This window comes from Pangasianodon hypophthalmus, chromosome 2 (genome assembly GCF_027358585.1).
Source record: "Pangasianodon hypophthalmus isolate fPanHyp1 chromosome 2, fPanHyp1.pri, whole genome shotgun sequence".
Taxonomy (NCBI): Eukaryota; Metazoa; Chordata; class Actinopteri; order Siluriformes; family Pangasiidae; genus Pangasianodon; species Pangasianodon hypophthalmus.
In genome coordinates, this window is record NC_069711.1 from 9,489,227 (window position 1) to 9,513,338 (window position 24,112).

Below are 24,112 nucleotides of genomic sequence, written 5' to 3' on the forward strand. Positions count from 1 at the left end.
ACCATCTAATTAAAATGTTTGTGTAAATGAGCAATATTTTATTTAATGGTGGTATTATTTAAGAGTAATTATTTATACTTATACAGTAAATAATGTATAGGTTTTCATAATTTCTGAACATATATAATGTTTTATACAGTGTAAAAAAGATAAAAAGGACCAATTTTTATCAACTCTGTTACCTTTGTTATCTCTGTTATTCTATCTTAATTTGATAATAATATCATAAAATTACTAAATTTAATGGAAATATTAGATTATGTATGCCATTAGGGTAATGGGAGACAAATTATATCTTCCAGTATTTAATTTAAAAAAAGTATTATTTATATCAGTTTTATTATTTGAGAGTTATTGTTTATATATGCATGTAGTAAATAAAAAGGTTGCAAATGTATAATGTTATAGAAAGTATTTCAAAGTTTTATTTAAAGTTTTATTTATTTAAATGCATGTAAAGCTTTACAACATCTACGCAACATGCTCCCATGTTCATCACAGGAGAACAAAAGGCCAGAAATATCAACCCTGTTACCGTCAAACCTGTAACTTAGTGAAAGGTAACAGAGTTGATCTATTTTCCAGAATACACATTAAAATTATAGTTATCCATATATTTCAATTTAAAAAATACTTATTTTAATCATTATTTCTTAATTAATAAATATTGTGCATATACACTATATACACGTCTAGTAGTGTGTTGCACTTCCATTGGCTTTCAGAACACTATAAATTCACCAGTGCATGAATTCTACAAGATGGTGCATCCACTGTGCAGAAATGTTGCACCATGTGGAAATGATTGCATTGCACAGTTGCTGCAAAACTGGTCTTTCTGCAAACACCCCTTGCCACCTCATCCCACAGATGATTGATAAGGTTGGTGCAGCATACTAAAGCAAAGAACCACACTTTCATGTTCCTGAAACAATTTGGTGACATTACATGCTGAATGGCTTGTGCACAATTATGCTGGATGTGTCCATTTAACTGTGGATAAACATGGTGTCTGAAACCATGTTCAGATTCACCCTTACATTCTGACATTCCTCAGTGGGTCACTGTCCTGCACTGTTCATTAAACAAGTCTGCTCTGTAGGCTCATGTTGTTTTTCTCAATTTCTGGTCCTTACGTCAGCATTAAGGAAAATGGACCTAAATTTGTCTCACTATTGTTTTCCACTCAGTCTAATTTTGATGCTTCTGTGCCCACGCAAGATGGAATGTCTTCTTCTTCTTCACTGACATCACTGGCACCCAGCATGCCATGTCTGTAAAAACAAAGTTCAGCACCTGGCTTGCTCTGCACACTGGTGTTGCATTTTGATGCTGTTTGCCTGTGATACGTGGTCCAGCTTTTGTTTGGACAATTCTGGCCACCTCTCTGATCCAAGCTGTTTTGCAGATGACCGGTAATTTTTGTAGCAGTTTTTGCTTTTCACAAGCAAAACGGTTGTGCATGAAAAGAATAGAAGGAGAGCAATTTGGGAGAAGGCGAGTCATTTTGCCTATTGATCCACATGCTTTGCTGGTCTGGTTGAATGGTTGGTTGTTGGAATATACAATTAATTGTTGGTTGTTGGAATGTACAACTTTCATGAGGGTATCACATTTAAAAGGGTTAAAAGGGTACTAAAAGAATTCCGTATCATCAACCCTGTTACCTTTATGTTACCACTCTTACTAAATCATACTTTGGTAATAATATCATGAAAGTAATAAATGTGATGAAAATATTAGATTATATCATTAGGTTAATGGGAGACAAATTATATATCCTTCAACAGTGAGGAAATAATTAAATAGTAATTCTTTTAATAGATCTGCAATAACACAAGTGCTCAGTACAACTATGGTAAATTTATTGATGTAAAAATGTATTAATTAAATACCTCCTTGTTTTAATTCATCATGTCCATTTGAATGGTAGCCACCTATACAGTCCCCTCCGAAAGTATTGGAACAGCGAGGCCAATTCTTTTGTTTTTGCTATGTAATGAACACATTTGGATTTCAGATCAAAAAGATGAATCTGAGACAATAGATCAGCATTTCGTCTTTTCCAGACTTTTTCAGAATTTCCTGATATTTACATCTACAGTAGATGTGTTAAACAACTTAGAACATGGTGCCTTTTGTTTGAACCCACCCATTTTTCAAGTGATCAAAAATATTGGAACATGTGACTGACAGGTGTTTCTTCTCTTTGCCCAGGTCTATCTTCTCTCTATCTTCATCTTCTCAAACCCAAATGTCTTCAGTGTATAGCAAAAACAAAAGAATTGGCCTTGCTGTTCCAACACTTTCAGAGGGAACGGTATGTGATAACAACCTATAATTTAGGTTTCCCTGAGGTCATGGATATGTGCAGCATTAAAAAAATCTTTTTTTGCAACCCTTAACCAAAAAGGGAAGTTCTAACGTTAAAAATAGTTGAAAACAAACCTAGGCAATTTAAAGCAGGGGTCCATAACTTATGCAGTGCATTAGCTAATTATCAAGATTTCTTCTGTGTTTAAAAATAGAAAGTGCTGAACTCTACAGGAATTTCAGCTTTATGTTGGCCTAATTTTGAATCTACTTTAGAATGTCACTCTTTATCACCAGAACTTTAGGAAGAGAACATGCACCAAATCACCTCCTTAAAGCAGATATGGACATGTCACTTTAATTGAGGCTTTGTTAATTACCTAATGTGTATTCTTTTCAAACTTCCGTAAGTCCTGTCTCAGACCATTTAATTTAATAATTTCTGTTCCTTTATTTATTCTTGGAACAAACCACTAATCTTATATCAAATTAAAAAAAAAAAAAAAGACTCTGCACTAAAATAGATTTATCTAAATTTTGCATATGCAGCAGGGGCTGCTCAGAGATTTCCAAGATATATCTATAGAAAGTGTGATGATAGATGGCCATGGGGTGGGTGATCTAATATAGAATGCAAGTAGGTTAATTTGGAGTGGAAAATATGAAGGGCTGTATAGCTACAGGGTATCTTCCATTTTGGCCTTGGTGTCTGAATGCTAAATGAATCCAGGACCTTTTTGATGCACTAGCGCAGAGTCTTGGGACTTATAACATTACTTTTGAAACATTTATTTGTCTAGTTAAATGTCTACTCAATGAAAATAAGTGGTCTTCAATCCACATGAGAAAAAACATCAACTAAGGACTCCTGGTGCTGGGAAACATTTCCAGTGTTTTCTAATCTGATCTTTAGGTCATTCGTTCATTCATTCATTTAATAACCATATTCTCCTGGTCAGGGTCCTAGTGGATGATGAGCCTTTCTCATGTAGGCACAATTTCACATTCACATTAGCAACTATACTGCCAATAGTGCAAACTGACTGAAAAGCAGTACATGTGCCAGCCTGCATAATACACTAACTGGTCTTGATTCTCTGTGAGTGCAGATGAAATTATATTTTTGGTTGTTCATAAGTTGTGTGCTGTTCATAAATAAAGCTATTTTTTTTCTAGTGGTGGGGGTAAAAGATTATCACAATCCAAATCCAGATTTGAATCAGTTGTACTGAGCTTGAATGGGAAAAAAGCTGTACTATTACTAAGTTATTTTGCCATCTGTGAAAAGATACAATTTTTAAAATATCAGTGACTATGTCCCTGTCATTATTCTCCACCAGATTGAGAAGATCATGACATTAATTGACAGAGGCATTGAACTCTCCAAGGAGCACCAACCAAGAGGTAAAACTACACCACAGAGGGACAAGGACAGTGCCTCTGTCTCCTCCTCAGATCTCTTCTCAATTCTAAGAGCAGGACAAAACTCATGTACACTGAAGTAGTTGAATTGTAGCCCGTCGTAGCCTGTTTCAGTTATTTTCATACAGTGCTGTTCATTTACTTACAAACTCGAATAGTAAACCTTTGCAAGTTAATCAGCACACTTCTTTGGAAATGGTACATCTTTTTCATGACTGCCATATATTCATTCTGTCCAACTCACTTTGTGTGTCACTTTGCCCAGCAGTTTTATACATGATATTTTGATACAGACACCCAGTGATATAAAATGGGTGGCTCGGCCTGATTTAATATGGAGTGGCCTAATTCTAGGCAGTTCTCATCATGCCTGTAGCCCTTGATAATTAGGCCTTAAGCTTCCTTTTCCCTCACCCTGTCTATGTCCCAAAGCGATATCTATAAATGGGGAAAACTGTATATTTTTGACATGCTTTTCTTCTGGAGTGATGCTGTTACAGTTGTACAGTCATGGCCAGGAGAATGTAGGAGTATGAAGTAAGAATGATTACTATTACTAAATTCTTATTTGCATGTAATGTTATGGCTTTATAAGATGTTTTTGTGGGATTAAAGGAATTCTTAGTGCTCTATTATTATTGGCTTATCATGTCTGTCACTGTAAAAGTGTCAGCATAATTGTTATTTCTCTGAGGTTTGCAATTTAGGCAACAAAGTTAAAAGATAATACAATAAAGCCATTTAGTCTACATTAGTTCTGTGCCTTTATTGTTGAAGGGTAATTGTTTCAGATGGTGTGCACAGTAAGCTTAAATGCCCAGCTATTGTTCAATTTAAGCTTTTTTCTTGGTTTATTAACAGTTTCTTTCAGTCAATTAAATTGTTTGCATTTACAGAAAGGTGTACCTGCATCAAGTCACAGCATTGTTATTTTACAGAAAGTAAGTAAGTAAATAAATAAGTAAGTAAGTAAATAATTAAGTATGCAAATAAGTAATCAATCAATCAATCATTTAATTACAAATTGGTATTGATAACTGTTTAGTTGTATAGGAAACATAGTATAAGCATGTGGCACAGGTGCTTATATTAGATGGTGCACCTCCCTTAGAATTCTGAACTAGTTTTTGGTATTCATGAAAAGTGTGTTGTACTGATATCATTTTGGGGAGATATCATGCTTATGAGGTTGTGAGCACTGTTCAGGCAGATTGAAAGCACACATGATTACCCTCCTCCTGCCTGATCAGCTTCCATAATGCTCTGTTTGCATGCTTATTGGTGTTTACCACAGGGATTTGAATATTTTACCATGTCTTTCATGTTGTCTACAGAATACTGCAAACATAAGCACTGCTTAAGAAATATATGGGTTTCTTTGGTTGCTAAGACTTTGATGTTAGCATAAGCTTTGGTGTTTTTAAACCCTGGTCTGTAAGTGAGCATGAATCTGAATCTGAAGAACAGGGACCATCTGGCTTGTCATTCACTGCGTTGCCTGTCAGATCCTAAGAACCACTGCAATTCCTTCACGGTTCGTGGTTGTGACCAGGCAGAAACTGCTTGCACTTTTTTTTAGGCGAGATTGACTGCCTGAGCATATAGAATATAGCCCTGTAATGACACTGAGGGTTGATGAAACTCACACCAAGTTTCACTTACAGGTTTTTCTCCATAAGCTTTTCCAATGTCAGACATGCTACACATGCTCAGTTTCTAAAGAGGAATATACATAATATTCTAATATCATCAATTGGTTCAACATTTCTCTTGAGTACCTCGTTTACAAAGACTGAAAGACAGATGGTCTATTAGCTAGGCCATACAGCATTACTAGCTATTCATAGTTTCCAAAAGTGGTAATGAACGTTGTCTTCCACTCATCTCTTTCCCATATGCTGATGTGGTTCTAAGCACTGTCAAGTTTAGTGAATATGTATGTATTAGTACTTTGACAACAGAGGGCATGTGTATCTGTACTTTTTACAACAGAGGATAGATTATACTACATTGAGGGGAGACACCCAATAACACCCCGATTGCCCAGTTCCAGGGACAAAATGGGGGTAACTCAGATGCTTTAGCTTTACTAATACGTCAGCTAGGTCAAGATGGTTTGGTTAAGGCAGGGGGGATCCAAACTTTTTATATGTGGTCCCCCTATTTCACGGACCAAAAGTAATTGGACAAACTAACATAATCATAAATGTAATACTTGGTTGCAAATCTACTTCAGTGTGGGGTTATGGGTGGTTAGTCAGGGATAACAAAGAATTATGGGATTATGAGGAGATTTTGTTATCATAAACATGAGCATGGTGTGGATCGTTTCACTACCTAATGGACCTCCATCTAGGGCATGTATGCTAACAGAACACTATAATGTGACTAGAGGAATTCTACAAAGAGTAGCTACATCTTGTCAAAAAAGTTTCTGGCTACTACTGAATTGAAAAGGGCTGGAAAATATTGCAATTGTAAGCACCATTCAAGATATACAGGCAGCAAGCATTTGTTTCAGGTAATGGCATGACTGTGGTGCTCACTTGTACTGATGTGCTGGAGGCAGGAAGTCTGGGTGGCTGGCAGGTCTCTGTTTACAGGCTGTTCTAAAATGACCCTTTTGTCCTTTCTCTGATACAATTTCTAGACTTCTAATAGCTTTGCATATCCCAATTTTCTTGCTTTCCACTTCATCTTTCTCATTTGATGGTGGGGTGTGGATTGTGCAGATGGCTAGCTGAATAAATTAGTTGAGTGAGAGCTGATGAACTCGACATGGTATTTCGCTCTGTAGCACTTCTGTGAGTCCATGCCAGAACATTATTTTCAGTGCAGTCTCATTCCATCGACTTCTTGCAGCCAGTTTAGTGTTTAAAGTTCAATGAATAATTGCTGTTGATTGTCTTCCCTGATGAAGCCTGATTAATTACTCTCCTGCGTCCTTTCCAGAGACTCAGTGATTGAACACCTCTTTTAATATTGGCTCAAATCGGCGATATGAGATTTGGAGCACAGATTGTGTGTTTTAAAGGTCTGTGGCCCAATCCCTCACCTTTCCAGTGCGCAGTAAGCATGATATTATTAATATCGCTAGCATAAAGAGAGGAAAAACTTGAAAACATTGCATCAAAAATTCTTTACATTTACATGGAGAATCATTGTATTTTTCTGGTTTTGCAATGCGAGGTGTGTAAATCTATTGTGTCACTATGGACGAGATGTGTTGGAACTGTTTGGCATGGGCTCCTAGTACCTGACCCTTAGAAGCTATTGTGGTCCATAGCTCCCTAACCTCCACTTGGTAGAGGCAAAGTCTTCTGTAACAGTTTAGACTCAACGTATGAGGATTCATGTGCAGAAGTTTTAATATCCAATAAATATCCAATAAACAGTGTCATTAATTAGGCAATGTTCAAATACCTGTAATAAATCCATATAAGTAAGGTCAAAAGATCAAGCAAGAGTCATGCATAATACTGGCAACACCTGTATGTGTGTGTGGTGTTAAGGTTAGGGTTAGGCAAAGGTGTAGGCATAACATTAATTAGCTGCATTAATAGCTATTTCAATGGAAGGTCCTCACAAGATAGAAAGACAAATGTGTGTGTGTGTGTGTGTGTGTCATCTGGATGTGGTCTGTTTCGCTGACTTAACATTTAGCATGCAGCCCCAGCACTCAGAGTTACAGTGTAATGTTCATAGATGTAATTCCCCTTAGTAATGTACCATGGTGTATGGCTTGGTGGCGATTTAATTTTTCATAGGGACAGTGCACATACCCTGGAAGCACTTAGGTGTGCATTGGGGCAGAAAAAAAGAACCTCAACATAACTCCCCTTGTTATTTCTTCATTGTCCAGCTGATCCTGGCATGCTGGTTTGTGATTTGGGTTTGTCTATCTCCTGCTCCTGCTTCTGATGATGTCCTTTCTGCACCAGCAAGATCAGAGTGCCTGTGTGCAATTTTAATCAGCATGGTGAGTGGGGAAGAGAGAGAGAGGGGGGCACTGAGAGAGAAAGAGAGAGGGGTTGGGGATTGATTGTGGAAAAGAGAGAGAGAGAGAAAGAGTGAGAGAGGGGTGAGTGTGTGCGAAACAGAGAGACAGTAAAGGAAAGGGAGGGGGGACAGAACGTGTATATGCTGTGCAGCAGCTCACAGCATCAACCAGCATATGGCAGCCCTGCAGTGCTTGCAGACAAGACAGTGTCAATGAAAGAGAGAGCAAGGAAGAGAAATGAGAGGGAAGAAAAAGAAGGAATAAGGGAAGCACAATTGCAAGAACGGGATTAGGATGAGGGCACTTCCACAGCAAGGGATTGTTTACTGCAGCCGAGGAAGGACAGAGCTGCCGGTGGGTTTCGGGAGGAGGAGTGTATCATCTGGATGTGTTGCTTTGTGAACGGTGATTGCAGCTGCCATTGGGACTGTGCGCCACCTGAATTGGGGATGCAGCAAAGCCTGGTCCCAAGATCAGCACCTTTAGGAACAACAGGCAAGGACAGAGCTCAGGGGAAGAGAAGGAACCACCTGCAAGCTTTTCTAATGGGGCTATCTGTCTATCATTCAAGCTCACCTGCATTCTGCTGGATCATGGTTTGCCTCTGCCTGCTTTGATGATGTGCTCTGCTCTGGCATGCTAGACCACCGGAGTGCATATAAGCCGAGAAGGACCAGTAGCATTTGGATTGCAGTGAAGAGAAAACAGTCGTCATCGGGAGCTGGCTAATTTGGCAGTGCCTGTATATGCAATTTTGAAGAGATTGAGAAATTCTGAATTGAAAAGAAATGTGACATGCATCTCATCTTCAAGATGAGCAGACGTGATGCAAATAGTATTCTGTCTCTAGCCAGTTGGCACTGTAGTTCAATTACAACATTATCCAGTGATTTTTAGAGCATTCAGTGTGATAGGCATATAATAGATGGGTAATAGTATGTAAGAAAATACATTAACAAATATTTTTTGGGATATCGAAAAGTCCTCAGTCACAGAAAGACATTTGTTTTACAGACCTCCAAATAGGTTTGGTTGAGACTTGCAGTCTAAAGGGTTGTGTGCTTCTAAGAAAAGAACATATGCATATCAGGGAGTTTGCTGCCTCTTTGTAGCTCACTGTGGGTGTGATGATCTTGCTGCAGCGCAAGGTTCCCTGAGCACATTCTGATCTTCCGTTCACAACACTAACCCTCTCCCCTTTAAGGCCAAATAGTTTGAATCAAATAAAAGGGAGTGAACTATGTATGCATTGCCCCTCTATATTTCTTCTCTTTAGAAGGACAATGCCAAATTATCTTTCCAAACTGGACTTGCTTCCTTGAAGCCACTCTTCAAAAAGGACTACCTACAGATCTCTACCTCCTCCGCCCTCCATCCAACAACAAGGGCTCCTATTCATCTCTGTGTTTTGCGGGCCCCTGCTGTTGGTGGCCCCTCAACCAAGCCTGGATCGTGCCGTGCTGCTGCTGTTGTCCGTGGCTCTGCTGGCCGAAGATGATGTGGCAGTGCCATGTCTCGGCCTCTGAGTGCCGCTGCTACCGTCTGAATGGCTTCTCACTGCTCAAACGCCTCCCTCTCTCGGCAGATGCTGCAGGAAGCCGGGTGCTGGAGCAGTCAGTGGGGGAGTGGCTGGAACACGTGGGCTTTCCTCAGTATGAGAGTAAGCTGCTACTAAATGGATTTGATGACCTGCGCTTCATGGTAAGTCCCCAGTGACCATTCCACCAGTTCAATGAATGAACTGAAAAGTCATTGATGTTGATGATGGTGAATGTTAGGCAGACTGTAATTCATTGTAATTCAATCATACAGTTAGACTAAATGAATAAATAAAAAAATTTTAAATAATTAAATATTTTAATAGAAGAAGTCAAAGAATTGTAATGTTTATATGGCCAAGTAGTTCAATGTCTACACAACTTTGAACACAAAAAAATATTTTTGTGTCTCTTTGATGGTACTCCAGTGTACATATTGATTAAATTAATTTAGCATAATATATTGGATTTGATAAAAATGTGCAGGGCAGTAATGTAATGGAAGATGAAGACCTTAGAGAAATTGGCATCACAGACCCAGGTCATAGGAAGAAAATTCTTCATGCAGCAAAGAGTCTACCAAAGGTACTATTTATAATATTACCTAAAGTAATGTAGTAATGTTTGCTAAATATTCCACGTTATTCTTAAACTTAAGTGTTTTTATCTCTAGGTGAAAGCTCTGGGTTGTGATGGCAGTACCTCGCTGGCCTCTTGGCTGGACAATCTAGGTCTTTCGGAGTATCTCCACAACTTTCTATCCAGTGGTTATCGCACACTTGAGTGTGTGAAGAATCTGTGGGAGCTGGAGATTGTCAATGTAATAGTGGTTCACATTTCCCTCTAAATCAATTGTACCTTAAACATTATTTTTTACTATATATAAAAACATGTGTTTGATATATTCTCCACTATTTAGCTGTCTTGCATTAGTTTTATGAGAACAGGCACTTGGTTTGTGAGCTTATGGGGTATTTTTTACATTTGTCTGAATTTGTCTGAATAATACTAGGCCTGATACAGTGTGTGTCCTGCCTTTTGTAGGTGTTAAAAATTGGCCTTCTTGGCCACAGGAAGAGAATAATCGCTTCCATCGCAGAGCGGCCCTATGAGGAAGCACCTTCGAAGTCCAACCACGTCTCTCAGCTTAAGGTAACTGACATGATGTATGCTGTGCTTTACATTTCAGACAATGCAAAATACATTTCATACCTAGAAGGTCCTTTCAACTCAGAGACCCTTAGTGACACAACATTATACTCTCAGCATTATGTCCTGAGAAATGCATATGTAATGGTTACCATACTGCTTTTACAGCATACACTCAATTAATACCAAAAATACTTGCATACATTGGCCAATTTGTCAGGTACATCTGCTGTATACTGTTAAAATTGCAGGTTTTAGTAATATAAAAAAATAAAACCAAGACATCAGATCTTTTTCCACTTTTAATGTGACATAGCAAGCAGCAAAATTCACGATAATGACCCAAAGCACAAATCCAAGTCAGCAAAGGAATGGCTTCAGAAGATGAAGATCAACGTTTTGGAATGGCCCAGTCAGAGCCCAGATCTAAATCCTATCAAAAACATGTGGAATGGCTTGAAGAGGGCTGTGCACAGGAGATCCCCTTGCAATTTGATAGATTTGGAGCATTTTTGCAAAGAAGAATGGAATAAAATTGCCAAATAACGATGTGCTAAGTTAGTAGACTCTTTCCCATAAGGACTGAACACTGTATTACAAGCAAAAGGTGCTTTAACAACGTATTAGTGAAGGGGTGTGCGCACATATTTATGCAACCAAGTTATTGTCTTTTTTCTTTTTCCCTAAAACATTTTTTTTTGTGAAAAACATATATACCACATAAAAGGTAAAAAAAGATATTGTTTTTTTTTTTTTATATCACAAAAATCTGCAATTTTAACATGGGTGTTTAAACTTTTTATATACAATGTAGGTGCTTTTTTTGACATACAATTATGGAACATAGTACATTTGTTTCTGCACACAATTTTCTAGCCCTCTTCTAGTTCATTCATCAACAGAAAGAGACCACCACAGAATCACCACTGAGCAGATATTATTGAATCAGCACCATAGTGACACTAACACGGCAGGTGGAGCAGTGTTTCAGGGGATTTTATACTCATCAGTAGTAGTGCTGAATTGAGAATTGTTTACCTCACATGTCCAGTGAGTATTGTGTAGTGGGTTAGAACCTGACTGATGAAGTCTCTAAATGTACACCTACAAACTGCACCAAAAAGGTTGGTATACCTAATAAAGTGAGGTACCTAATATTTGGTGTGTGTCTGTGTGTAGATTCAAGACCTCTTATCTCAGAACCCAGCGCCTCTTGGATACATGGACCCTTATACAAGTCGCTCCATGGACACGCTACTGCCACTGGGGGATTATGGAAGGAGAGGCAGAGGGCTGGATCAGGAGTGCAGTGTCTCACTCCGCTCCTACAGTGAGAGGCCACGATCACATGTGAGTCTTCTTAATGGTGGTACGAGATTGCACAAAAAAGCTTGATTTTTGTTCCCAGTGTAGATGTGCTCTATTTAACAAGAAAAAATGTTCCTTTTGTCTAGAAGTGATATTTTGCTCTGAAATCCTCCCTTTCTACTTTCTACTCCTAATCTTTCTACTTGATTATGTTATCCTTGAAGCAGACAACAATGTCTATGATTACTGTAGAATCTGTATTTTTAAAATAATATTTGCTGTTCTGAGCATCATGGTTTGCACCAGGTAGCACTCCTGCATCACAGCTCCAGGAGCCCCTGTTCAATCCTCAGTTTCCTGTGGAGCTAAGGGTGTAACGCAATGCCATTTTCTGTATCATCTGCATCTGTTTAGTGCTCCAAATATTTGGATCTCTGTCTCTATTCAGATTTAAACCAGAAGTGTGCATGGTCTATACTAGAGGTTTTATTATGAGAATTTTTTTATAACAACAAATAGCAATTTGCAGAACATAACTTTATTCAACTCCTGACCTTGTACAGTTGCTCAGCCTCAGCTATTTCACTCGAGTACACAATTGGTCTCAACCAGTCTCCATGTGACTGAGTAAGCTAGGGAGCTGATTTTCAAAACAAAGAGTTCTTTCCCTAATCAGGGAACTGCTGTTTATAGCTACAACAATAGTTAAAGAGTAAAACAATAGTTACAACAATAGCCACCTAATAATAGTTTGTCAGATCAGACAGGTTCGCTGGACTGCTTCTAGCCTGTGGTCTTTTTCATTATAAAGCCCATATGATTTTCCATTTTTAATGAGATAGAGAATGTTCATTTAAGAATCACAAAAACAAGCACAATGAGGCAGAAACCTAAGAAATGGCAACACTTTCAGCATGGTGTGTGCATTCTGCCATTGACATTTCTACATCATTTCATAATAGATCTCAGAGAGATGTGTGTGTGTGTTTTTTTTTTTTGTTTGTACCTGCCAGTGATATTTTCTAAGGAATATAGTTGGTTCTATTTCCCAAAATATAAACATATAAATATAAAGTAAATTACCATGACCCTGTCCAGTGGTGGTTTATATTACCACGACCCTGTCCAGGAGCAGCACATGGTCACATTAATGAACATGATCTCCGCTTGTCCTGCATATTGAGCCTGTATTACATAAAAGTAAGAACATACCACTCCACTCGCTTCCCGCAGGATCTAGTCTCAAATAGATGCCCTTTCTGGCAGGTTTTCTTGAAGAAAAATAAACAGAAAAACCTAATAGTCTGTGTCCTATTCGTATCTGTATTTGTATTTGTTTCAGGTGCATTATCTGTTCAATCCCAATAACGTATTCGTACTTGGTTACATCCCTAGTGTGATGTTTTGCGTTGACTCCCCTGGGTTCTCCGGTTTCCTCCCACTCCCCAGAAACATGCAAATAGGTAGATTGGCTACTCTAAATTGCCCCTATGGGTCAAGCAAAGTGTGTGAATGTGTGTGTGCATGGTGCTCTATAATGGATGCATGGGATTGAATGGATGCCCAGTGTACTCAGGACAGGCTCTGGATCCACAGAGACCCTGACCAGGAAAAAATGAGGATGAATTTCTCTGAGTCTTATCAGGTCTCTTCGGCCTTTCAACTGAGATGCCTTCAGGTCTGCTAATTAGCTTCTTAAACATTTTTTGCAAAACCTATTAGATTTGAAATGAGTTGAAGAATATCTTAAAATAATTGGATGGGGGTTGATAAGTCAATTAATGATAAGTCATTTAAAGATTAACATTGTCTGTTTAGACACACAAATTTATGTGGGCTCAAGGGTGTTGAATTTCATTCAGATGTCTGTGTCTTTTATCACTAGTGATGATAACTGGTTCTAATTTAGACACCAGAAGGGCTGATACACACAGACAGGAAGTCAAAAGCTTTTGAGTAGAGATAGCAGAACAAGAGAATCTGCCTCATAGATAAAGCTCAAATTTTTATTTTTTTCCTTTAAATTTACATTTGTCTTGACCCACAGATCAAGAAGACGCAAATGCAGGATTGGGTTTAAATTATAGCAAACAAACCAAGAAGATCGGGCAATACTGAAAAATAAACACGAAGGTGCAATAGGTCACACTATCAACAAACAGGCATAGGCAGGGCAAAACAAAGGGTTGGGGGTTCAAATTCCACCTCTGTAATGTGTGCGCGGAGTTTGCATATTCTCCCCGTGCTTTGGGGGTTTTCTCTGGGTATTCCAGTTCCCTCCCCCAGTCCAAAGACATGTGTTGTAGGCTGATTGGTATTTGCAATTTGTTGGTAGTAAGTGTGTGTGTGCGAGTGTGCCCTGCAATGGGTTGGCACCCCATCCAGGGTGTCCCCTGCCTTGTGCCCCAAGTCCCCTGGGATAGGCTCCAGGCTCCCTGTGACCCTGTGTAGGATAAGTGGTACAATGGATGGAAGAACATCTTACGTATTTTCATATCCAATCTTTTCCATATTTTAGTATGAAAGTAAAAATCACAACAATTTATAATTTATTTCATGCTGTGGCAGCATAACAAAGGATTTAAAACAATAAACACTGACATAAATCTAAAAAATTGTACACAGTACACTAAGCAGAAATCTCTGCATACTCAGTAGTAGGCCTAAGTAATATTCCTTTTTTCCAGTCTTATTCCCCTTATTCCTCTTATTCTTAATATGTTTCATAAAAAACACCATTTAAAGCACATAAAATCCATCAATCCATCATTTAGCCCTAGTTGTGAGGTGTTTCATGCATTTATTCAAATGTCCATTATATGCCTTCACTTTTCCTCTTTCCACTTACTGTATTTATTTTAAGACTGTCCCAAATATTTGGTCATTTGGATCAGTTTTGAAAATGGTTAAACGATCATTATGCGTATGTCATTTTTCCCAAAGCGTATGTCATTTTTTCCTACCTTAAGATTTTTGGGGTCATTTTCCTGTTTGATGCTGACCACACCTCCTTATATGATGTCACATGAATTAAATCATGTTATTTCTATCAAGCACTTCCACTGTGAGGGCTTAGTAACGTATTTGATTTGACTTTTATTTATCATTAATAAATAAATGCTGCTAAAGTTAAACTCTCCCGCACTGGTTGTTTTGAGCATGTTGTACACTAATGACTGCACAACACAAGACAGACAGAAATGTGAGACAGCTGACTGGCTTGGCTATAAATGTTAGTAATGTTGTTTACTCTTTCATGTGGAGGTTCTGGCCAACAATTTCATTTTGCTGCACTGATGCAGTAGTTGATCCTCTAGTGGTTAGCAATGTGGAGGAAGTGTCCAATTACCAGAATCTTACACTACGAAAATTACATCCTTCTGCTCTCCATGTGATAACTTGGAGTATTTAACAGGAATTATTTATTTGAAAGCATATTTCAAATATAGTATTGACATTTTACAATTTTGTGTGAGGTCTTCTTAATGTCGTGGTGAAAGGGCTTGTGTTCTTTGATGCCTAGGTCTATGCCTCAGGTCTATGTCTCAGGTCTATGTCACCAGGAATTTAATGCTCCCAGTAGGGCCACCCTTGATAAACAGATCTGACAAGTGATCCTATAGACCCCAGTGAAACGTATAAAAATGACTAAGTGTACCCTGCCCAGTTTAGGGTTACTGGGACCCACCTAGAACTCAGCCTGGGGATGGTGTTGCAGGCGAGGGTCTGGTGAGCGGGCCACCCATGTAACCTGGTTGGGCTAAGCCCGAAATTGTGATGTCTAGCCATCTTATGGACTTACCACTTGCAGGATGAAACGTGGGTTATGGACAGGTATGTCTTTGCTGGACAGGTATGTGATGGACAGTCTTAGCTAGATTAAACCCTGGCAATGGAAACTCAGACTCTGACATAGACATTCCATATAGGAATGATATAAACTAGCTATAATCAGCTTTACATCCACATACTGTAAGGCCTCCATTACCAAACTTCTTGATCAGCAGTGGGCTTTCTCCTACTCTAGATTTCCCACAGTAAATAGGCTTCAGGCAGGTGTGGGGATATTCACCATTCCCATGCTGAGGGCCTTGCGGTTTTCCCTGCAGATATGAGGGTTGCCTCTTCACGAGTTCAAATCTCAGGAAGGACAACTCTGAATGTCGTGTTTACTTCTGCATCAAATAGCAGTGGAGCAGGTGCTTGCGAGGCCACCTACTACAGGTTCCATAGTGCTACTAGGGTGGATACTGATGGGAATTCTGGAGGGGTGTGATTGGGAAGTTAATGACAATATAACATTGTGACAGCATTGTTAAAGTTTCTATATCGGTCTGTGGTGAAGTAGAAGAAGCTTAGGTTTTTTTGAAGGAATGAAGCTTGGCCAATTAATAAAAGTGCTTGAGCTCCCCATTTATTCACTCCTTCTATCACATACTGCCTTCAAGGCCAATGAAATGCCTCAGAGAAAGCACAGGCATTGGATTTCCCAGAGAATAAGACTGTATTTTTAGATCTCAAAGTGATTATTAATTTCACTTAATTGACTTAATCAACTTAATCAGGGTAATTGTATTAACTACCATTTATAAGAGAAGCAATGTTTACTCTAACCTCTATATAATTTATTTGACTTCTATTGTTTAGTGGGAAAACATGATTCTAACCTAAGATAGTTAACAACATTAAGCAACAAAAGCTTTGCGGATTGCATACCACATGCTAGGGGTTTCATTGAGGTGGAAAAAGCAGTGAAGCAGACAGTAAAGAAAGAAGCGAAATGTACTTTAATTGTTAGTCTGAAAATATTTCATAAGTCAATATTTATAAGTCACATCTTACACAGCACACACTGTCTTGCGTTTGTCTTTTGTGGTCATTGTTGTCTGTCGCTCTCTGCTATCCTACTTATGTGTACCTCATTCCCTTGCCTAGTTTTCTTGGGTTTAGAATCATAGTCTTTTGTTTTGTATTCACCCAATAAAATAGTCTGCACTTGCATCCATCTACGCCTTCATTACGTGATTATCTATCTATCTATCTATCTATCCCACATATTGCAGATCAGCATCGACTAGGGCAGAACAATATAAGCTGCCATGTCATCAACCACAACACTGTTTTTGCATGTGCAATAGTCGTATTGCAAAGGCTTCTATAATCAAGTTGGTCAGTGACATTATAGTAAAAAAATCTGTTTCATAGGACACAAAAACTAGCCTTGTTTCCAATTTTTTTTTCAAAGTAATCTCAAAGAGCAAATATTTAGCCCACATAAAATGTGAATTTATCTGAAATCTAACTGAATGTAATCTAATTTAATGAGTTTATCATTACTGGTTTTGTATGAACTGTGCATGCATTAAAAAAAACATTATAAAGTTAAGCAAACATATTGTATTTCATTTGTACTATGGTACACTATATGGCCAAAGTTTTGTGGACACCTGACCATCACTCTCATATGTGATTTTTGAACATCCCATTCCATATTTAGTCCCCCTTTGCCATTATAATAACCTCCACTTTTCTAGGAAAGCTTTCCACTAGATTTTGGAGTGTGGCTGTTGGGATTTGTCTCTCCAGCCACAATAGCATTAATGACGTCAGGCACTGATGTTGGCCGAGAAGGCCTGGCACATAGTTGGCATTCCAGTTCATCCCAAAAGTGTTCAGTGGGGTTGAGGTCAGGGCTTTGTGCAGACCACTCGAGTTCTTCCACTCCATCCTTGGCAATCCATGTCTTTATGGACTTTGCTTTGTGCACAGGGACATTGTCATGTTGGAACATGTTTGGGCCCCTTAGTTCCAGTGAAGTGAATCTTAAAGCTACAGCATACAAAGAAATTCTAGACAATTATGTGCTTAAACTTTTTGGCAACAGACTGGGGAAGGCCCACGTATGGGTGTGATGGTCAGGTGTGCACAAGCTTGTGTCCATATAGTGTTTCTACCAATCGTCATTGGCATCGGCCACTGAAAAACCTATTTTAGTTGGCCACTAGTCATGAGTACAGCTCCAGAGTGACACAACACAAATATGTTCACCCTATTGTTGAGAGATTGCAAGTTTGAATCCTGATGGTGCCATAGCCAAACTGGGAGCCAAGGGAGCAAAATTGGCTGTGTTTTCTGGGTGGGAGGGATGGCATACTCTTTCTCCCATGTCAGTCACAGTGACACTAGACAACTGTGGCCATCTGTGAGCTCATGAAAGCAAAAGAGGACAGATAGACAGCACCTTATGCTGCCCTGTGACCCAGCATGAGTAGCAGTTAAAAAGATGCAGTTGGCTGGCGTTATATTGGTGCTGGACCTTCTGAGCCTGTTGCCACAGTGAGGCCCACTAGGAAAAGCTGAAGGAAAACAAATAAACTGGTTCAAGCAAGACATTCATAATCCATGGGCCATTTGTTACTGGGCCTGAACAATGGTGCAGTGAAAGTGATGCAGCCTGAGCCGTTTAATGTATTATATATGATCAAATAAAGTTCAGAAATCCAGTGAGAAGGTCATTCCTGTGCTTGGTGGCAGTTTTGTTCATGAAGTTTGAACTGTAACTGATGTGAGGGCATGCACCTGCTCAAGCATTGCAACAGGTTGAAATAGCTTATATATGAGCCGTTTTATTATGGAACTTCACTCAAACATTTCACTCACAAACGACCAAAAAGTGATTAGCTTATTTTTAAGTATTGTTTGCTGACTTCACATCAGTATTTTTATAATTATAGGTTCAAAGTTGTGTGCATTGGCTAGCTAGCTGCATCAAGTTGAACAAACTGGACAACCAATTCATACAGGTGCACACATCTTGATATCTTCTCTTGTGCACCTAAACCCTTTCCTACTATCCATTCGAGCTTGATTGCTGTGTGAAATGTGAAAAATGTGCCCCTTCATTACCATGGATAAAAAAATACATAAATAAATAATTACATAAATAAAAAATGAATAAATTGAAAAGGTAGAAAAGAATACATAAGTGAATAAAAACAGAAAATTAATACATGAAGGAATATATTCAGAAATACATAAATGCAACAATACATAAACAAATAAATAAATACAGAAATACAGAAATACATGAATAAAAGAACTGAGGAATACAAAAAGGGAAAGGAAAAAAACCTAATCAAAGACTGTGTGAATGATATTTATATAATTTAGTGCTTTTTAAAACTATTTTATTTGACTGATTGATTTACGTTATTTACTTTGTTTTGTCTTCACCATTCATTGGTGTGTTTATGAAGGACCGGCATACAGATCGACACAAGGAATCCCGGCGGACCCCAAGCCAGTCTGCTACATACACTACTGTCTCCACGTGGCACCACCATCCTGAAAAGCTCATCACAGAGGCTTGTTGCTATGAAGCTAGTGTAAGTCATTCTTGTAGCTTTAGACATTTTCACATACAGTATGCACATATCAACATATGCAAAAAAAAAACCATGAAAAACAAAATGTTTTGCAAGATACAATGGTTTAACCAAAGTTCACACAAAGCTCCATAGTTATCTATACTGTGCATTCCATAAGCTTAATTTCAAAAGTTTCATGTGCATTGATTAAATATCCTCCTCAATTTGGGTATACAGTTTATGAATAATGTGTATATTGTGAATTATATTTAAGAATCAGTTCCTTTTTAAACCATTTCAAACTATTTAAAGTCTTTTGAAACAAAGATGACATCAAGTCATGAGAAATGTGGATTGTCTTTATTTGTACTGACTGGCAAAGTAAAGTCTTTATTCTTAAATGACACTGAAAATTTAACTGTGTTTGATCGGATTTAGCACAGAGTTTCTGTCTTTATAGTATCTTGGGTCTGTGATAATCAGAGACCTCCGAGGTATTGAATCTACACAGGAAGCCTGTGCAAGGATAAGGGTAAACACGATCTATAATGTAATACATACACACACACATATACATACATATATATATGATTTTATGCCTATTTTCTAGCAGTGTTTTACAGTTTTACATGGATACTCAGTTAACAAATACAGAATAGCAGCATGGATAGCTCAAACTAATCAGCTCACCACACTTACAAACCCACCCTGCCTTTTTGCGTCTCATTTATCAGAAATCAAAGGACCACCGGAAAGGCCCTGTCATAATCCTCTCCATTACCTATAGAGGAGTCAAGTTCATTGATGCAGCCTCTAAGGTAGGATGAAGTTATTCAGTCCAAATTTATGCAAAAACAAGGAATGGCCTAAAGTCGCCAGCACAAAACACAGAACTATAGGAAAATAAATGGCATTCTATGTAAGCTCTTTGGAAAGAAAATGTTTTAGTCTGTGGAAAAATGCCCTCATGCTAGAATACTGTGGCCTCTGCAGGCTATCGTGGCGGAGCATGAGATCCAGAACATCTCCTGTGCGGCTCAGGATCCTGATGAACTTCGCACTTTTGCATACATTACAAAAGACCTGAAGTCGGGGCACCACTTCTGCCATGTTTTCACTACAGTTGAAGTGGTGAGACCCTCATTTCAGTCTCCAATTACATGTACATCCATTTACCAGGATTAAATATTTTTAATTGATACTGAAATAGTAAGGCTCCTCCTGAACAATTGTTTTTAAATTATTTTCAACAAGACTTTCCCCATGTCAGTGTTGTCTTGAACATAACCTTGCATCTCCCACCAATGTTGTACCCAATACAGACACAAACCTATGAGATCATCTTGACTCTGGGACAGGCATTTGAAGTGGCCTATCATATGGCTCTTCAGGCACAGAAGGCCCGACGTCACAGTTCCTACAGTGGGGCGAACTTGGAGATCATTGAAACCAAGAGCAGCAGGCCAGTCTCATCTCGCAACAGCATGCGCCGCTCAGTGGTAAGTAATAGATATACATATCAGAACAAAAAAGCTGACAACACCTGTACTCCCTATAGGTTCATATTAATCTTCACTAATACAGAAATCAACATACACGAGGGGATCGAAGGTAGTTTTGTTTTTAGGCTTTCAGAGAACAACCATCACTTTTTTGAGAAAAAAAGATTTGGTGTCAGTGAATTTTAAGTCAGAAAACTTGTTGAAATATTTGGTGAAGTTTTCCTCACATGGCTGCTCCAGGTCCTGTAAATTAGAAAAAATACAAATACCATGGACCAGCAACATCCAAACATTCAGGACAAGGAGAAATCTCTAAAAAAAAGCATGGCTCTGGATGCAAGTCAACTGAACTATGATCCTTCAAGTAACGCTAGACAATTAACACACAAGAAAACATCAGATACTCTCATAACATTTAAGAATTTTATACACATACACATGAAATATCTTGCAACAGCATTATTTGGAGTTTTTAAAATATTTTATTGGTGCAGGAAGATGTGGAACAACTTTAAATGGCATCGCATAAAGAAACATCATCAGCTATCTATAGTACATCTCTAATATGCAGCAACACCCGTATGTAGTATTATATGAATATAGTGTATGTGGTATGCACCTATGTGATATAACATGGTCCTACTTAAAATGTTTAATGCTCTGTGCTCAGCTGAATGTTGTGGGCAGTGATGTGTTGCAGTTGAAAGTGTGTACACTAGAGCAGGACCCTCATTACGCCACAACCCAAAAATAGCTTCTTAATTTCCCAGAATGGATATAGCTTTGTTTTCTCACAGGACCTTGTCGGTCAGTGTGTGTCATCATGCAAACTGTGTGCAGAAGTTGTAAAATGAAGCGATTGGGTTCAAAAGGATACATTCTCTAAATTCTTAAAAATCAAAATAAAAGTTTGCTGCTTAGACACACAGCCATAAAGCCACTGGGATTTTATAAAGTGGTGCTACTTATAGTATAGATCAGCTTTCAGTTGATTTTCCTTCTGTCACTCTAAACATTTCAAAATGCAGCTGAAATCTTGAAAACAAATACATACAATATTCCGAGTCATTGCCTGTAACTTTCCAATCATCAGCAGTTCTCTTTCAGGTGAGTTTGTCACAGGTTTCAGGTATCTTGCCTTGCACGATTAGCCCCCTTCTGCTTTAAATAAATACAGTTTTCACTATAAGTGAAAGCATTTCTTCCTCATCATCATATTTGTTTGTTTATATGTGATAATTAAGAAGTGTTACAACCCAAATACATTTGAGTATTCTTTTACAAAATAAACAAGATACAATTGAAGATACAATTTGAAAAGAATGATATTTCTACATTATTTTGATATACAACTGAAGGCAGTTTACAGAATACATGCACTGATAGTCACTGAATTAAACTGTGTACATAATTTAATTGTTGTCAGCACATACTATACTATAATGTACTGGCACCTGTGATACTGGGTAGTATGGTTATTATAGCTCTATAGTATATTATATTATATTTTATCCCTAGTGCTGCTCCATAATGCATTCTTGTGGTTCCCAGATAAAACAACTAGGCCTGTGTCCTAACTGATTTTTATCTCATGTCTTCTCCTTTCTTGTTGTATTGGGTCTTTAACATGTATGCTTCTGTCCGTCTGCTCTCACTTCCCCTTCTTCACAGGGTGCCCCTGTGCCTGAATGCCGCTGCTGCTACTGTCACACCTGTTCTACCCACCGCCCCTCCTACCTCCCGCTGCCCTCTGTCAGCCCTGGAGTTCAGGTTCTACTCTCTTTTATTCCTTCTTTCTTTCCATCTCCCTCTCTCTCTGATCTAGCCTCACACCTTTCCATCCCCTCTTCTGACCATTTCCAGCTTTAACTAATTTTCTTTCACTTTTCATTATTTAACTTTTCTATACTTTCTTCCTATGGTTTTTGGTTGTTAAGCCATTGACTTTAAAATACAAAACATGGGTCACTTACTTCCACAGGGATGCTGCTATGTTGGCAGGACTGTGGTAATTTTTCATGTTCCTTAGCTTGAGCCCTGACTAACATTTGTTTCTGTAATTGTTGTACAACTATATTTGTAATATCACTGTAAGGGAAGACATTGTTGTTCTTCAGGTTGAAGTTTATAACCTTTACAGGTTTATGCGTAATGGTCCATATGCAAAAATGAAAAGAGTGGCCCCTTTGGTCCAAGAAAGTGAATTCAGATGCAGATATTAGTGCTGTTGTGTATTGAGGAGTATTCCAAAAAAAGTGTACTTATTTATAAGCCTTTAGTGCCTCTTGCTTTTGAAAAATGCTTTTACATATTTGCTCCAAGCTACAATTACTGAAAACTAAATAGGCCTGTTTAAATTTTCATCACCCAGGTTTTCACTGAATCTTATACCACAGCGCTGTTGAATTCTTGAATATGATTGGTCAGAAGGTTTTGAATGACTTGTCCACCACAGGAGAGTCATCAGATCAGAGGTTTGCACTTTCAGGTTTCTCTGTAACATGACAAGCTACGTTTTTGTCTTCAAGAGAGAGAAAAAAAGAGAGGCTAATGAGGGAGCGACTGTTTATAGCTGCCATAGTGTAAGTGAAATAATTCTCATGGATAAGTCTTGTGAATGTGCCACAATATTAAATGTAACTATAAATGGTTAAAAAAGCATAATGGGTCATTCATTAATAAATGAAAAATTGTAATTGTTGGCAAATTGCTGTGGTATAAGTAGATTAAAACACTTGGTGCTGGTATTGGAAAATAATCAACTTCGGGGGGATAGTGACCCTTTAGTCAGGCTGCATCTCACCACAGTGTTGATTTTCTGACTTCTTTGCTAATGTCAGGTTAGACTATCATCGATTCCAGCAGCTAATGTAATTAGCTAGGCAGAAAGTCAAATTGTAGCTAATGGCAAATATTGGTTATTCTCTATACCGTCACTCATGCATACGACCAACAAATTTTCAGAGATTGAAAGGTGTTTTCAGGGAAAATGGCAGAGTTGCTTATAACAGTTTTAGATAAGTAATAAAAGTTACTTTCCACATGAAAACATGACAATGCTTAATTTCATCAGTTAAAAAAACTTACAGTTTACTTTCACTTGAGTACATTTTTGGTGGGACACTTCCACTTTTAATTGAGGAAGATTTTGAAACGTTATCTATGCTTTTACTTATATACAACTTCTCAGTACTTTTTCTATCCCTGTCCCCAGGCCATCTCTTTGGATTTTATAATATAATATAATATAGTTGTAAAACTAGAAGAAGGACTAAGCATCTTTCTTTCTTGTTTACAAAAATCTTTAATTTCATCATCTTACTCAGAGCCCAAAATGATTTCTGTGGCATAAATCTTGAAATATTTAAAAATTTTAAATGTTTTGAAATCAACATAACAGGGTAATTAGGGAAACTGAGGAAAGCACATACTATCATATTATTTACAGAAAATGGAAAGTTTATGGAAATTACAGCACAGAAACATTCTCAGTGTGAATCAGTCTGTAAGCAA

General features: G+C 38.1%; 1 protein-coding gene across 3 annotated transcripts in view; it reads left to right on the forward strand.

Moving 5' to 3' along the window:
• The window catches only part of anks1ab (ankyrin repeat and sterile alpha motif domain containing 1Ab), a 29,431-nt gene that overhangs the window by 2,375 nt on the left and 2,944 nt on the right, over positions 1-24,112 (forward strand). For 2 of the 3 annotated variants that reach the window (XM_053232022.1, XM_026928022.3), the window contains exons 2-13: positions 3,654-3,717; positions 9,321-9,436; positions 9,760-9,858; positions 9,947-10,093; positions 10,318-10,425; positions 11,602-11,772; positions 18,987-19,115; positions 19,558-19,629; positions 19,832-19,915; positions 20,091-20,228; positions 20,420-20,596; positions 22,271-22,369. In XM_053232022.1, the coding sequence (XP_053087997.1) occupies positions 3,654-3,717; positions 9,321-9,436; positions 9,760-9,858; positions 9,947-10,093; positions 10,318-10,425; positions 11,602-11,772; positions 18,987-19,115; positions 19,558-19,629; positions 19,832-19,915; positions 20,091-20,228; positions 20,420-20,596; positions 22,271-22,369 (1,404 nt within the window). The remainder of the gene's footprint in view (positions 1-3,653; positions 3,718-9,320; positions 9,437-9,759; positions 9,859-9,946; positions 10,094-10,317; positions 10,426-11,601; positions 11,773-18,986; positions 19,116-19,557; positions 19,630-19,831; positions 19,916-20,090; positions 20,229-20,419; positions 20,597-22,270; positions 22,370-24,112) is intronic. The other variant, XM_026928030.3, reaches the window with a different exon arrangement.